We start from the raw sequence: 14,945 nt of genomic DNA on the forward strand, positions 1-14,945 counted from the left end.
TTGTACGTGTGAATCAAAGCGACTTGGGATAGACTCTCCCTTGTCTCACGAGGCCTTTTCAGTCTGCAGACACAACATGGTGTGTTTTTGAGTCCTATGACATTCCTGTGATGGAGGAGCCAGGCTCCCCTCCTGCTCCTCCTCCTCCTTTTTTTTTTTTTTTTTTTTTTTTTGGAGACGGAGTCTCGCTCTGTCGCCCAGGCTGGAGTGCAGTGGCGCGGTCTCGGCTCACTGCAAGCTCCGCCTCCCGGGTTCACGCCATTCTCCTGCCTCAGCCTCTCCGAGTAGCTGGGACTACAGGCGCCCGCCACTACGCCCGGCTAATTTTTTGTATTTTTAGTAGAGACGGGGTTTCACCGCGGTCTCGATCTCCTGACCTCGTGATCCGCCCGCCTCGGCCTCCCAAAGTGCTGGGATTACAAGCGTGAGCCACCGCGCCCGACCCCTCCTCCTCCTTTTGCTGTCCCAGCCACCCTTGCAAAAACCTTGCTGATGAGTCACCATCCACCAGCCACTCATGAGTGGAATGGAAAATAAGGGTCTGTGATGTACTTGCTGTTTTCTTGGGTAGGTAGCACAGTATGGGGGGAACGATGAAACCTTTATAATTCTAGCCCTGCTACTGATCAGTTCTATGACCTTGGAAAAATTACCTACCCACTCCAAGCCTCAGTCTCTCTATCTGTAAAATAGGGATTCTAATATAACACTTAGAGGATTGTTTTGGAGATCACGAGAGAAAATGTGAATAAATGATGTGGCCCTTAGAAGGTGCCTTATAAATGTTTAATTCTTTTCTGCTTTCCTTTAAGTAAACACACACACACGCACTTTTTATACAAAAAAGAAGGAATAGCATTCACTAGGCCTTCTTCAAATCCTACATTTCAGATTGTCTCCTAGATCATGACTATACCAACAGGTAGTTTTGATGCCTTTTTTCCTGTGCCCTAAGACTGGGATTTCAAGATGAAACTTGTATTAATTACCATCCCTCTGATGGAAGTTTTGCCAAAACTGAAGTGTTACAAATTAGAGTAAAACTCAGGCTTTTGGGGATCAAGAAAAAAGATGATTTTAGTGTAGAAAACACGCAAGAGAATACAAATATAAACTTGGATGTTTAAAAAAAGTCCATCTGTGCTTTAGCTTCCAGAGCTCTCTCCCTAAGCTGTCCCAGCTGCTCAATAGCATGCCACAGTTCAGCTGGCCCACGACACCTTGGTGGCAACTTCCAGGTGTGGGTGAGTTCCTGGGAGAGGTTGGTGCGAGGGCGGAGACATGGCACTCTGGGTCACACACTACCCCTTTATCCTTAGACCTTACAAGTCACCAATGGACTCCCTAACTCAGATGCTCCCCGCTCCAGTTCATCCCACAGTCAACTAGCCAAGCCACCATCCTGCCATTCATTCCAGTTCTCTTCTGTTCCACACATGGTGTTCCACACCTTGTGCTGGGCTCTGGGGATAAAGGAATAACTACCTCCCAACCCCTGCCATCAGAAGCTCACATTCAGGAGGTATTGATGCTCCATCCTTTACTGAGGGCCTGCTGAGCACTACCAACCATTTTCGGCACTGAGAATGCAAAGACAAAGGACCCAGTGACAGGAATTCCCAAGCCCTTTCTGTAATACCCCATTTAAAAGCCTTTATGGATTCCTCATTGTCCATTGCCTGAAGGATACATGCTCTGTGTCCCAGGGTTGGTGCCTTCTAAATCACATCTCTCACTTAGTCTGGGATTTAATGACCTCTGAAGTTTACTTCTCACTCCACTTCTATGGAAATTCTTCTCTTCATTTAGAAGTCACTGGTCCATCTGCCTGCCATTCATTCATTTGTTCACTCCCGCATTCATAGAGTCATTTGCTCACGCTTGCAATACATAGTTTGAGTTCCAGGCCCTGTCCTGGGGCTGCCAGGTTACTTAGGACCCAGCTCCTGTCTATAACTCCTTTGGGTAATCAGCCTCTGACCCCACTGCCATCCCTGCCCACTCCCCCTCAGAATGGTCACCCACCCTGTTTCTCCCATTTATTTCCTCCCATAGAAACCCACTCAAGTCCTGATGATTCTCTGCAGCTTCCTCTGGGCCACCCTAGTGCCTAGAAATCCCTCCCTCCCCTGAATTCCCAAAGCACAAGAATTCTTGGCTCACTCCTGCTGATGATTGCACAGAGCTCATCTGGAGGTCACCAGTACATATGTCCTGCTGGATATAGTACACATTTTTAAAAAGCATCTGCCTAACTGGGGCTTGAGACTTATGCTTCTTTGTGACTCACTTTGCCTGGAATAAAATAGAGTCAAAAGAAATACAAGGTTGATAACTGTCAGGTAATACTTGGCAGTTGATCTCAATAAGCCAGCATTCGATAAGCCAGCTAGAGATAGTTAAGTTTCTAGAGGCCCAGTGGTCTGGTCAGGGCTTAGAAGTCACACATCTGGTTTCTCCCAGGAGAAGCAGAGAAAAGCCCTGGGTTTGGAGTTGGAACACCTGGGTTCAGATTCTGTACAGCAGAGAATTTCTCCCTGAAAAGACAGTCCTTCCTACCTGATTTAACTTCATAGTGTTGTGGCAGGACATAAATCAAGAAAGTGAGCAAAAAAGCACTTTGGCCCGTGTGTGGTACCACAGGGAAGCAAGTTTGGCAGCCCCACAGCTGCTTTGCATGTAGAGGCACCTTCCCCCAAGTCAGACAGCGCAAGGGACTTGCTCCCTATCAGCCTAGGTTGTAATGAAGAGTTTCGAGTCACATTGTAGGCATTAAATCATGGATAATAACATTCCTAATGATGAATACAACCAACTTTGAGTGCAAATTACACATCAGGTATTTTACCTCCATTGTCTCCTTTAATCTGCACATCAGCTCTGTGAACACTGATCATAATATCTCCATTTTACAGATTAGGAACTGGAAGCTCAGAAAGACAAAGGAAATTGGCAAAATGGCCATGGGCAGAGCTGGAATTAAAACCCCAGTCTATCAGGAACAAGAGCCATGAGCTTTCTACTTTGCTTTGGCCTCACCCCCCACCCCCCGGGGTCAGAAAGGAACTGTCTGCCACAAGCATGAGATGACACACTGGTTAGAACATGGAGCTCTGGCGCCTGCAGCCTCGGCTCAAATCCTGGCTCTGTCATCCCCCAGCTCTGAGACTCTAGGCAAGTGGTTTCAACTCTACCCTGGAGCCCCCTCTAAAGTTGAAATAATACTGTTGTTACCCAACTCTGGGATTGCTCTGAGAGGTAGGTGAGCTTCTATACGTACAGCCCGCATTCAATGCCAGGCACACAGGATGTGCTACTTGAATGTTTATCCTCGTCTTCATTGTTGTGCCTGTGCTGGGCACTGCTGCAAGGGCTTTGTAAGAATTAACTCCTTGATTCCACGCAGTGCCTGATGGGTAAGGAGCTCACTGAGCACCTGCTTACTGGGCTTCCCATCCTTCCCCTCTCCATGTGAGGTAGACACCACTGTAGATGAGGATTCACATTCCAGGGTGGGACTGAGAAGTGCGAAGGGTGCCAGGAGGGAGGCAGAGTCCATCCAGAGGACCCTCTGATGCACGGACGCCCCAGGGAAGAGCCACCAGACCTCCTGCTTGTCCGGGGACCTGCCCACCCTGCTCCTTGTTGCTTTGCTTCTTGGAGCTGCTCTGGGGAGGCTGCCTGAGGGATTCCTCCCGGGAAATGCTGCAGGGTCCATTTCAACAAGGGCAGCTTTGTGTGTGTGTTTGTGTGTATGTGTCTGAGTGTATGAGTCTATCTGTAGGTGTCTGGGTGTGTCTATGTGTATGTATCTTTGCGTATGTGTCTATGACTGTGTGTGTGTGTCTTTGTGACTGTGTGTGTTTGTGTGTCTTTCTGCGCTTATGTGAGTGTGTATGTGTGTGGGTGTATATTTCTTTCTGTAGCTGGATGTTTCTGTGACTGTGTGTGTTTCTAAGTGTGGGTCTCCCTGTGTCCGTGAGTGTATGCCTGTGATTTTTATGTGACCATGAGTGTCTGTGTGTGTAAGTGTGTATCTCTGTGTGAGTGTGTCTCTATCTATGACTGTGTATCTCCATCTGTGGCCATGTCTGTGCATGTAAGTCTGTGTTTCCATCTGTGGCTGTGTGTCTGTGCGTGTAAGCATATGTCTCCGTCAGTGTCTGTGTGTGTCCTTAACCCACTTAGACAAACTCCGAGTCTCCTGGTGCTGCTTTAAAACAAAGCAAGGCTCCTGTGCTATGTGATCTCCAGCCAGTGGCTCACTCTGCTCTCCAGGATTTTTAAAAGAGAAAGAGAACCCTAACTCCCAGGATCCTCTGAGAAGCGGTACCGATAAACTCCTTGATTGCGTGAGTGTGTCTCCATCTGTGGTTGTGTGTGTGGATATGTGTGCTTGGCCAGGGGCAGGCCCTGACTCCGAAGCGACTACAGTGACTAACTGAGGTCAAGGCACCTCACCATGTTCGGAGGCCCCAGGAACAAAAAGCAGTGGTCAGCAATTGTGGTTTTAACCTGAACTATTTTTAAAGTTAAAAAAACAACAGCCAGCGGAAACTCCTCGCCATTGAATAGCTAGGCCAGATTTAGATAAAGCCGGAGCCCAGGGCTGTGGACCTTCAGGCATGACTGGGCAGACTGAGAAGACCTGATCCCTTTACATCCTGTGGGGTCCCGTGAATGTCACTGCACTAACCATAGTGCAGCCACAGCTCCCACTGTGCAGAGGACACACTTCTTCACCTACCTGGCCTCATGCATCTTTGCAGCAACCCTGTAAAGTATGGTTGATTGTTCTCATCACAGATGGTCACTTGCCCAAGCCCACTTCATCAGGGAGTGACACAGCTGGGGTTCAAACCGAGCCCTTCTGCCCCAATCTCATGCTGTCTGCACACCTCTGCACAGCAACTCCCCTCCTGCCCCCGAGTGCTTTGTCTCTAATCAAGTGCTTTAAAATGAAGGCTGAGTCGACCGTTGGCTTGCGTAAACACCAATTTTCCACGGTGAAAAAGGTTTCCTTCAGAAAGATCAATTTAAACAAAATACTTTAAGAGAAAGAAACATTCTCTAAGCCATCTTGCAATATCAGTGTGACCCACGCCTTTAACCACTTCCTCACCATATCAGGATCCCTGGCTTTTTATAGCCGAAGGAAATATTGAAACCGTCAGAGGGGGCCCCATCCTGACATTCACATCTCCTCTCTGCTTGCCTGTGGGCCCTTCTGCAGTTTGCTATTCAGAACACGGAGTTTTGAGCTTGAATATTTTGAGTGTGTGTGTGTTTTCTTTTGTTTTCTTTTTTTAAATTTAAAGTACATCCAATGGTTTTCAAAAAAGCTGCCCTGCTCATTGTTGGAAAAATAAACCTGAGGGCCCAAGAGCTCACCAACAGGCTAAATCATATTGACCCTTGTTCCTTGGGTCATTGAATTCCAGGCCTTGGCCTGGCTGAGTAGTTTACTTTTATTGCTGCTGCTTATCAGAGGATCCTGGGGGTTAGGATTCTTCTCTCTCTTTTAGAAATGCTGGAGAGCAGAGTGAGCCACTGGCTGGAGATCACATAGCACAGGAGTCTTGCTTTGTTTTTTTTTGTTTTTTTTTATTTATATATATATATTTATTATTATTATTATTACTATACTTTAAGTTTTAGGGTACATGTGCACAATGTGCAGGTTTGTTACATATGTATCCATGTGCCATGTTGGTGTGCTGCACCCATTAACTCGTCATTTAGCATTAGGTATATCTCCTAATGCTGTCCCTCCCCCCTCTCCCCACCTCACAACAGTCCCCGGAGTGTGATGTTCCCCTTCCTGTGTCCATGTGTTCTCATTGTTCAATTCCCACCTATGAGTGAGAACATGCGGTGTTTGGTTTTTTGTCCTTGCGATAGTTTACTGAGAATGATGGTTTCCAGTTTCATCCATGTCCCTACAAAGGATATGAACTCATCATTTTTTATGGCTGCATAGTATTCCATGGTGTATATGTGCCACGTTTTCTTAATCCAGTCTATCATTGTTGGATATTTGGGTTGGTTCCGAGTCTTTGCTATTGTGAATAGTGCCACAATAAACATACGTGTGCATGTGTCTTTATAGCAGCATGATTTATAGTCCTTTGGGTATATATCCAGTAATGGGATGGCTGGGTCAAATGGTATTTCTGGTTCTAGATCCCTGAGGAATTGCCACACTGACTTCCACAATGGTTGAACTAGTTTACAGTCCCACCAACAGTGTAAAAGTGTTCCTATTTCTCCACATCCTCTCCAGCACCTGTTGTTTCCTGACTTTTTAATGATCGCCATTCTAACTGGTGTGAGATGGTATCTCACTGTGGTTTTGATTTGCATTTCTAGGAGACTCGGAGTTTGTCTAAGCGGTTCAAGACAGAAAATCACGTATATCTCCCAGCCCTTTCTGGAGTCTGTGGACCTAGTTGCCAGGCCTATTCTGAGAAGCCCAGAGCCATTACAAAAGTTCCTCTGACACCAGGTCTCACAGCGGCCGTGTCCAGGATCCCCCAGTTCCATGCACTTGTGTTTTTCCTTGCTCCTGGCTGAGATTCTGACTGTCTGGCCTTGCCTCTGGCCCTAGCCGCATGTCCCTTCTTGAGCTTGACAATAAACAGAGATCATCATAACGACAGTGCCACCACCTTTCATCAGGAACCTACCAGGTGTATGAAAGGGCCACTTCACAGTGGCTAAGTGTTTGGCCACTGGGGTCAGATCCCAGCCCTGCCTCCAACATAATTGTTAAATGGAACAGTAAGAGCAACCGACTTGCACAATTGCTGTGAGGATCCGATGAGCTGAAACAGGGAACCTCTTGAGTGAGTTTGTCGAAGCCCTCGATCCACAGTGGTTGCTATTATTTCCATCAGAGGCAGTAGCAGGGGTAAGAGCAGTGGCACTGGTATCACCACCACTGCCTCCCCTGGTTATCCATGACTCTTCAGTGGGCAGCCAGTGTCTGAGCTACCGGGAGCCCCACAGAGGATGCACCCTGGAACTGCACACTGGTCAGGACCCCCTCAGCTCATTTGTTCCTCCCGGGGCAGAGGACCCAATTCTACCAAAAGTCCGGGCAGAGATGAACTTCCTGGAACCCAGCTCCTATCCCTTTCATTATTAGAAAGAAGAAACCTTTTTTTTTTTTTTTTTTTTTTTGATGGAGTCTTGCTCTGTTTCCCAGGCTGGAGTGCAGTGATGCGATCTCGGCTCACTGCAAGCTCTGCCTCCTGGGTTCACGCCCTTCTCCTACCTCAGCCTCCCAAGTAGCTGGGACTACAGGCGCCCGTCACCACGCCTGGCTAATTTTTTGTATTTTTAGTAGAGATGGGGTTTCACTATGTTAGCCAGGATGGTCTCGATCTCCTGACCTCGTGATCCGCCCACCTCAGCCTCCCAAAGTGAGAAACCGGTCATTTTAACAGAGAGTACCCTGATTTTGATGAAGCAATTTACCCTTACAAAGACTGTGTTTTCATCACCTCCTAGGTGGGCTTCCATTTTAAAGTCCAGCTCCATCTTAAAGGAGCTTGCTAGCTAAGGAGCCCCCGGGAAGTGCTGGTGGGAGATGGTTCTATCTTTGCAGAGTTCTCTTCCCAGAGGACTTTGCTGATCTCCGATCCTCTTAAAGAACCATCAGCCTGTTGCCTCTATATATAAATTCATCTGCACAGCCAAGACCAAAGGTTCCCTTGTGCAGCACCCTCACTTCACAGGTTAGGAAACTGAGGCCTAGGGAGACACCTGTTCAGTATCACACTGCATGCTGATATGCTGTTGACCAATCCTGCCCTTCCAATTGTGTGCATCCCCAGAATGGGTCCTGGGACCCCCAAGCTTGGAGGAAGGATGCAGAACCCTGATGTGGCACTGAGGGCTCCAGGTGAACAGGGGCAGGAGATGATCTGAACCATCAGCCCTGAGCCTGCTTTCTCTTCCAGGGAGGCTCCGCACTCTCCCCGGCCGCCGTCATCAGCCATGAGAGGGCTCAGCAGCAGGCAATTGCTTTGGCAAAGGAGGTCAGCTGCCCCATGTCATCCAGCCAAGAAGTGGTGTCCTGCCTTCGCCAGAAGCCTGCCAATGTCCTCAATGACGCCCAGACCAAGGTGAGCATTTAAATGCAAGTTGGGAAGGGACATTCTCTGTTCTTTTACAAATAGAAAATGAAGACCTAGGAAGGAGGTGTCACCCACCCCAGCCATACCACACGTGAGGCTGATGACCAGCTGGAGCTGGAAATCACATTCCCTAGCCCCTAGAGCTGAGCATGCACCACAGCCTGCAACAGTCCAAACATGGGTACTGAGGGTAGACAGATGCCTCTGCAATTTGTCTTTCTTATTTATAACATGGGAATAGTTATACAGACCTTATGGAGTAGAAGGAGAAAATGAAGTAACACATGTGAAAGATGTGGCCTCACGCCAGGACCATGGTGGGCAGGGGACCAAACCCTTAACAGGTCACAGCTAGATGTATTGAGTATTGCAGGCATGGCTTCACAGATGGCAGTGTATTTGAGTCACTTCACTCCCTTATATGGGATAGCTGTGTGTTCCCTTTCTAGCATGCAAAGTTCTTGCTTGCAGACCAAATCTCTGGCTGGCCCTCACATTAATGAAGGGGACACTAGCAGGAATAATTGTTGTCATGACAATCGATGGCCTGATCACCTTAGCAATGAGTCTGGACTCACAGAATTGGAGCAGGTCTTATCCTCAGCTCCCCTAAGTGCAGGCTAATTTGATCATAACTGGAGCTGGTGAATTTCACCTGTCAGAGTCACTGCCTCCTCTTCAACCACTGTCTCCTCCTGCCTTCCTCACCCACCTACAGGCTCAGGCTTTCCCATCCCTACCTGGGGATCTGCTGTTACCTCTGGGATGCTCCCCTGGAGACCATCATTGCTGAGAGTGAGATTCATTCACTTTCCAGCCCCTGACTTTGTCACATGGTGTCCTGCCTGCCAGTTGTCCTTGTCATTTTTTCCCAGTACAGTCACAGATGGATAACCAGCACTGGCATTCAGTATGGTTAAGACCTCTTTATGCAAAGCAATGCAACTGATTATTCCAGGACAACTGATTATTATTGCATCCAATGCAGCTCCTGGCCGTGAGTGGCCCTTTCCACTACTGGGGTCCTGTGATCGATAGCCAGTTCCTCCGTGAGCCTCCAGCCAGAGCACTGAAGAGGTCTTTGCGCGTAGAGGTCGATCTGCTCATTGGGAGTTCTCAGGACGATGGGCTCATCAACAGAGCAAAGGCTGTGAAGGTAATCAGGGAGGGGGCCTCGGATATCTCCAGCTGGCCATTTCCTAAGGGCTCTGGACCTCAGTGTCTGACTTGATCAAGAGATATTGACCAATTGCTGAATAACTACTGTGTGCAATGCCTACGTGAGTTTAGGAGGTGGTAATGGGGGGGATTCAGAAATTAGACCCTTGCAGGGTAGTGAGCAACACAGGCACATCCACAAATTACAGCTGTGAATGAATCACTGTGGAAAACTGAAGCTGACCTAGAAGCTCTGCAGCTCAGGGCTGCAAGTTAGAATACCCACGTTCTGGACCATGCCACCCATATTTCATGGAGGATGGTTGTTGTACTGAGAACTGAGAGATGATGAGGCAGGGGGATGAAGGGACTCTTGTTAAATCATCACCCTTTCCCAATCCTGAAAAAGACACTGAAGTACCAGCCTTCCAAGTTAAATTTCTTAGTAAAGAGAGCATGCACAATGCACCTGGCAAACATGCAGCTTTGTGTGGCTTGCTGGAGGCACAGCAAAGTGGGAGTGAGCTGTGAGGTCTTCAGTCTGCTTGAATGCACAGTTCCTGCTCTCGCCAGCAGTTACAGCCACTCACTAGGATGTGGCTAACCCTGGAAGAGGCTGAGCACATGCTCCTCTGCCCACCCCACCCTGCCTTGGACAAGCTACTCTTGGCCAAAACCTTATAGGTGGTCAAGCCTACAGGGAAGCTCAGTGTGCATAAAGCACAGAGAGAGGACAACTCTGGGCATGGGTGGAGTGCACCTTCCCCTGCACATGCATGACATGGGTTTCTGTTGGCTCTGTTGAATATAAGGCAGTCTAATTGGAATTTTATTAAATCATGAAAGCAACGAAACAGGATCCTGAGTTCCTTTGGATAATCCTATTTCCTTTGGGTAATATATTTCACCTTGGGGACTCTATCCTACAGCAATAAAAGCTCCAGTTTTACATGATATATATACAAGAGTATTTATCACATTGCATTGTTTATTGATTGATTGTGGCATTGATTATTGTGGCAAAAAATTGGAAGCAACTCAAATGTCCATTAACAGGGAAATGGTTGACTAAATTAAGATACAAACAAGCTATTAAATATTATGCAGATATTAAAAAGAATGAGCTAGATTTTTCTCTACTGGCTTAAGGGATGCCTGTGACACATTGCAAAATGACAAAAAACACATAGAGGGATGTGAAATTAAGATAGCATTCATATTTTTAAAAACCAACCTGTATGTATCTTTATATTTGTAAGTGTGTATATTTGTATGTTTTTCTGCATAGAAGGATAACTGAGTAAAAAGATTCACAACATGCAATTAACATTGGCTACCTCTGGAGATGTAGAGATGTGAGAAAGAATATTATGAATTATTACTATTGCTGTATATATACACACATGCATAATATGTTACATATTATATATATTTATGTGTGCATGTGTATGTAGAGAGAGAGAAAGAAGCAGGGCTGGTGAGGTTTGCATGTGAAGCTGATTTCTGAAGGTTCCTATCAAGAAGGTGGGTGTGGCATGTGAGCAGCAATACAGTTCTCTCTGAGGGTGTATGAGTGAGTGTGTGTGTGTGTTGCGAGAGAGGGTGTCCAGTAAAACTTAGTCACCCTCAGCTTTCATCTAGCTAACTAACAGCCAGTGCGAAATACCTTTTGTACCTGATCCATTTCAACATTTTTTCTGCCAAGCACTCACATCCAGCATAGCCCTTACCCCGAGGGGCTGAGATTTTATTATTGGACAAGACAACCATTCAGGAATCACTGGAAATGTGCCACTCTCCTCCACTGCCTAAGAGTTTGTAGTCTGTAAAACAGGGATCCTCAAGTTGCTTCTGATCAAGCCCCTCATCAGTTAAGAAATAGTAAGTTTAGTCATTTAAGTATAAATTATATACATGTGTACTCCTGTACTAATACACTGAATTATTATAAACCCTTTATTGAATCAAAAGAATGTTAAAGCAAGAGAAAGAAATGGAAGTTCTAATCTTAGTATTCTCTTGCTGCTCCTAAACACTCTCCGCCCTGGAGACAGTACTCTGAGGCATGGGCCGACTGGGATGGAGCTGGCCATTGACCAGGGACTCTTTCCCACTCACCTCCTTATTTGATACCCTCCTACAGAGGATGCAAAATCTCTGTGCAGAAGACACCATGTCCTCACAGCTCTGGTTCTTTGGACCATGCGCTGAAAACTCTTCATGGCCATCTTCGACTTTTGAAAGAGAGGAAGAACTAATTTTGTATTCCCAGGAGCCTTGGGATCAGCCTAGAAAGGGCTGATGGGGCTAGGGAGGAGGGCGGCCCTGTGGTTAGTTCCCAGACCTCTCCCAACACAGTGGAAATGCCATCCATCAGGGAGGGTGAGGGGGTGGTTCTTATTGGCAGGTCTGGGACCATGGTGTTCAGAGGGTAGCCCAGGCTCATGTTTTCTGATTATGCCCATTCATTGTGAGAGGGATGACTGGGGGCTCATGACTGCCTTGGGCTTCCCTGGTTCAAGTATGGTCCCAGAAGTGTCTAGAAGTTTCCTAACTTTGTCCTGAATTCCTTAACCTGTCCAGCCAGAGACCTGAATCCAGAGGACTGGGATCTCTACTCGAGGATGCATTTGCATTCTTCTCATTGAGTTTCCCTCTAAGGTTTTTAAGGAAAGCTTACTTTGTTCACTTGCAAAGAAAGATGGGGCCACCAGCAGGAGGCTCACTGCCAAACAGGGGCCTGGCTGGAGAAGCCAGCATTGAAGTCGGGCACCCCCAAATAGAGAAGCCTCTCTAAGGGCACAGCAGAGCAGCTCCTAGCCCTGCTCCATGGCGGTCATCCCGGATACCAATCACAGGGCAGTGTTTCCCCAGCACATTTGTTCATTGGTTAGACCGTTCGTTTCTGGCTTCACTTCTTCATTCGTTCCCTTGGGACATGCGTTAGTGAAGCCACTGAGCAGCTTTTGTGAAACTGCATCCTGCCGAGAACTCATCTAGGTGCTGATTGGTGAGGGGGATTACCTGCAGGAGGAGAGTAGTGACGGTAGGACTGGAAGCCAGCTCACAGCTCAGTGCCACTGCATGCGATCATCTCCTAAACATGTGCCTGCACACAGATTTATTCCTCCTGGACTTTTCCCTTGAACTCTGAACTGGTTTAGCCAATGGCCCACTTGACATCTTCACTTACATGTCTCATAGTGTCTTATCCATAACACGCCCAAAGTGGACTGCCTATTCCACCTCTGTTCACATCCCCAACCAACATGTTCTTCTGTAGTCTTCACCATCTCAGTAAACAACTCAGCAACTAAACAACTCATCCTTCTGTACTCAGGCTCAAAACCCAAAGTCATTCCTGACACTGCTCTCTCATATCCTACCAGCATTCTATCAGCAAATCCAGTTGGCTGTATTTTCAAAATGTATCCCAAATCCAAACGCTTCTCCCCTACCTCTTCTGCTATCATCCTGATCCAGCCATTTTATTTGAGATTTTTGTGCTAGCCCCCAACTCTCTCTCTGAACCTTCCTTGCCTTTTGTAATCTATGAGAAGCACAGTAGCCAGAACAATCCCTGTATAAGTCAGACCATTTTACTCCTCTGCTCCAAGCCTTCTCTCCAGTGGCCTCCTCTCATGCAGAGGAAAAATCCAGTCTTCTATTAATTGCCAAAGCCTATTTGATGTGACCCCTGTTAGCTCTCTGACCTTAACTCCTGCTGTTCCCTCTTGGCTCACTGGTTTATCCCTTTAGAGTTTCTCAAATAGGCTGAGCACATCCCACATCAGGGTCCTGGTATTTGCTGTTTTTTCTTCTGGAATATTCTTCCCAGATAACTCACTGCCTTACTTCCTTCAGGGTCTGCTTATCAGAAAGACCTTGCTTGACCACTTGGATTCAGAGGGAAGCCATATCCCCAGCCTTCTCTATCCCTACATCCACACCCTACCCTAGCACTGAAACCTCCTGCCATATTATGTATTTGTCTATTGTCTTTCTTCCCCAACTAGAATGTTTGAAACTGCTATATCTCTGGTGCCTATGTTTCTAGTTCTGCTAGACAAATTGCACACAACAGGCACACAATAAACATTCACTAGGATGAATGAATGAAATTATGAAGAACTGACTATGTGATGGGCCCTAACCGAGAAGTCTTCAATGAAATAATTCACCCTCACAACTATTACCCTATGAGGTGGAGATTATTATTACTATTTTTCAGAGAGAAACCAGAATTAAAACCCAGTTCTATCTGCCTCCAAAGTATCCTCTTCCCATGACAGCACTCTGGGAAAAGCCAGGCTTTCCTCTGAGAGCCTTCCATCTACCATCAATGGTATGCTGGGTACTGAAATGTACGCAAACTCAGCTAGAATAAAGGCTACTATGTGCAAAGGGCTTTCCAATTCTACCCACCTTCTTTTTTTTCTGTAGTCATTTATTGATTTATTTATAATTTTAAAATTTCAATAGCTTTAGGGGTTAGCCTAAGTGAAGTAACTCATGCTCTTACTTTACTTTATCTCAACTGTATGGCTGTGAGGTAGGGAACCAAGAACCAGTATTTAACACGATTTTTTTTCTGGGAAAGAAAGGCTTAGTGAGCTTTACCGGATATCTTTAGGTCAGCTAACTAGTCCTTTGGAAAGCCAAGTTTCCTCTGCAGGTCTCTGACCCCAATTGCAGGGCAGGAGTTCGGAAGGTGGCAGGTGGCAGGCTCTATCCATTACCCTATCTGTGATAAACACTAGATCAGGGCTGTGCTATCACCACATTACCCCTACCATACGCAAGCATCACCTAGAGAGATCCTCAGGATTCTACCCCACACAGAGCTGCAAGAGGGCACAGTGGACAACCAAGTGGAAACTGAGCTATGAGCTATGCTCCCACCCTCCCAACACTGAAGAAACTCCTCTGGACTTCAACCCAATGTGCCCTTGTATTGCCCTGCCTTGCCTCAGCCCACTCCCAACCTGAATTTAGAGTTGGGCTTGTGCATTTCTCTGTTTCCCCCAAGAAGGCTCCATGGCACCTGGGTCCAACCACCATCAGCCAAGGAGGGCCTGAAGATGGCAGGTTCTGGAGGGCCTCAATCTCAGCCATGCCTTTTACTCCATCCTCTGTCCTTTGATAACCACCCAGCCCCTCCTGCCCCATCTGGGGCTGAGAAACAGGACATATCAATTGCAGTAAACTGCCACATCCACCTAAACAGGGTGTCCAGCATGTTTTTGTAACACCAACACCTGTTTGTTTAGTCATGCTGGGCCAGATGTTTCAGCATAAAATACAAATTGAATTCCTTTCCTCAGAAGGGCTTGCAGTCAGATGATAACAGACAAGGCAAACAACTGAAATACCATTGATACATACTATATGGAGAGATGGACATCTATTCCAAGACCTCAGGAGGTGGGGATCAGGTGCTGTTGGGCCCCATAGCAGCACTGTCAGCTGGAGTGACACAATGGCCAGGAACTGACCAGGACCCTGTTCCCTCGGTCATGTGTCAACAGAGCAGGGAGAGTGTCCTGGGTGTCCTTGGATTGCAATCACGAGCATCCAAGTTATCCAGAGTCTGAGCCTCAGTTTCCCTATCTGTGAAGTTGGGTGATGATTAGTAAATATCCTCAT

General features: G+C 46.9%; 2 protein-coding genes across 2 annotated transcripts in view; one reads left to right on the forward strand and one right to left on the reverse strand.

The window, feature by feature from the left end:
* TG (thyroglobulin) overlaps positions 1 to 14,945 on the forward strand; it is a 275,016-nt gene that overhangs the window by 226,646 nt on the left and 33,425 nt on the right. The window contains exons 42-43 of the mRNA XM_055287302.1: positions 7,965 to 8,129; positions 9,130 to 9,297. Coding sequence (XP_055143277.1) covers positions 7,965 to 8,129; positions 9,130 to 9,297 — 333 coding nt within the window. The remainder of the gene's footprint in view (positions 1 to 7,964; positions 8,130 to 9,129; positions 9,298 to 14,945) is intronic.
* Positions 1 to 14,945, reverse strand: part of SLA (Src like adaptor) — a 68,770-nt gene that overhangs the window by 52,994 nt on the left and 831 nt on the right. The window lies entirely within an intron of this gene.

The sequence above is a fragment of the Symphalangus syndactylus genome, chromosome 7, assembly GCF_028878055.3.
Source record: "Symphalangus syndactylus isolate Jambi chromosome 7, NHGRI_mSymSyn1-v2.1_pri, whole genome shotgun sequence".
NCBI lineage: Eukaryota > Metazoa > Chordata > Mammalia > Primates > Hylobatidae > Symphalangus > Symphalangus syndactylus.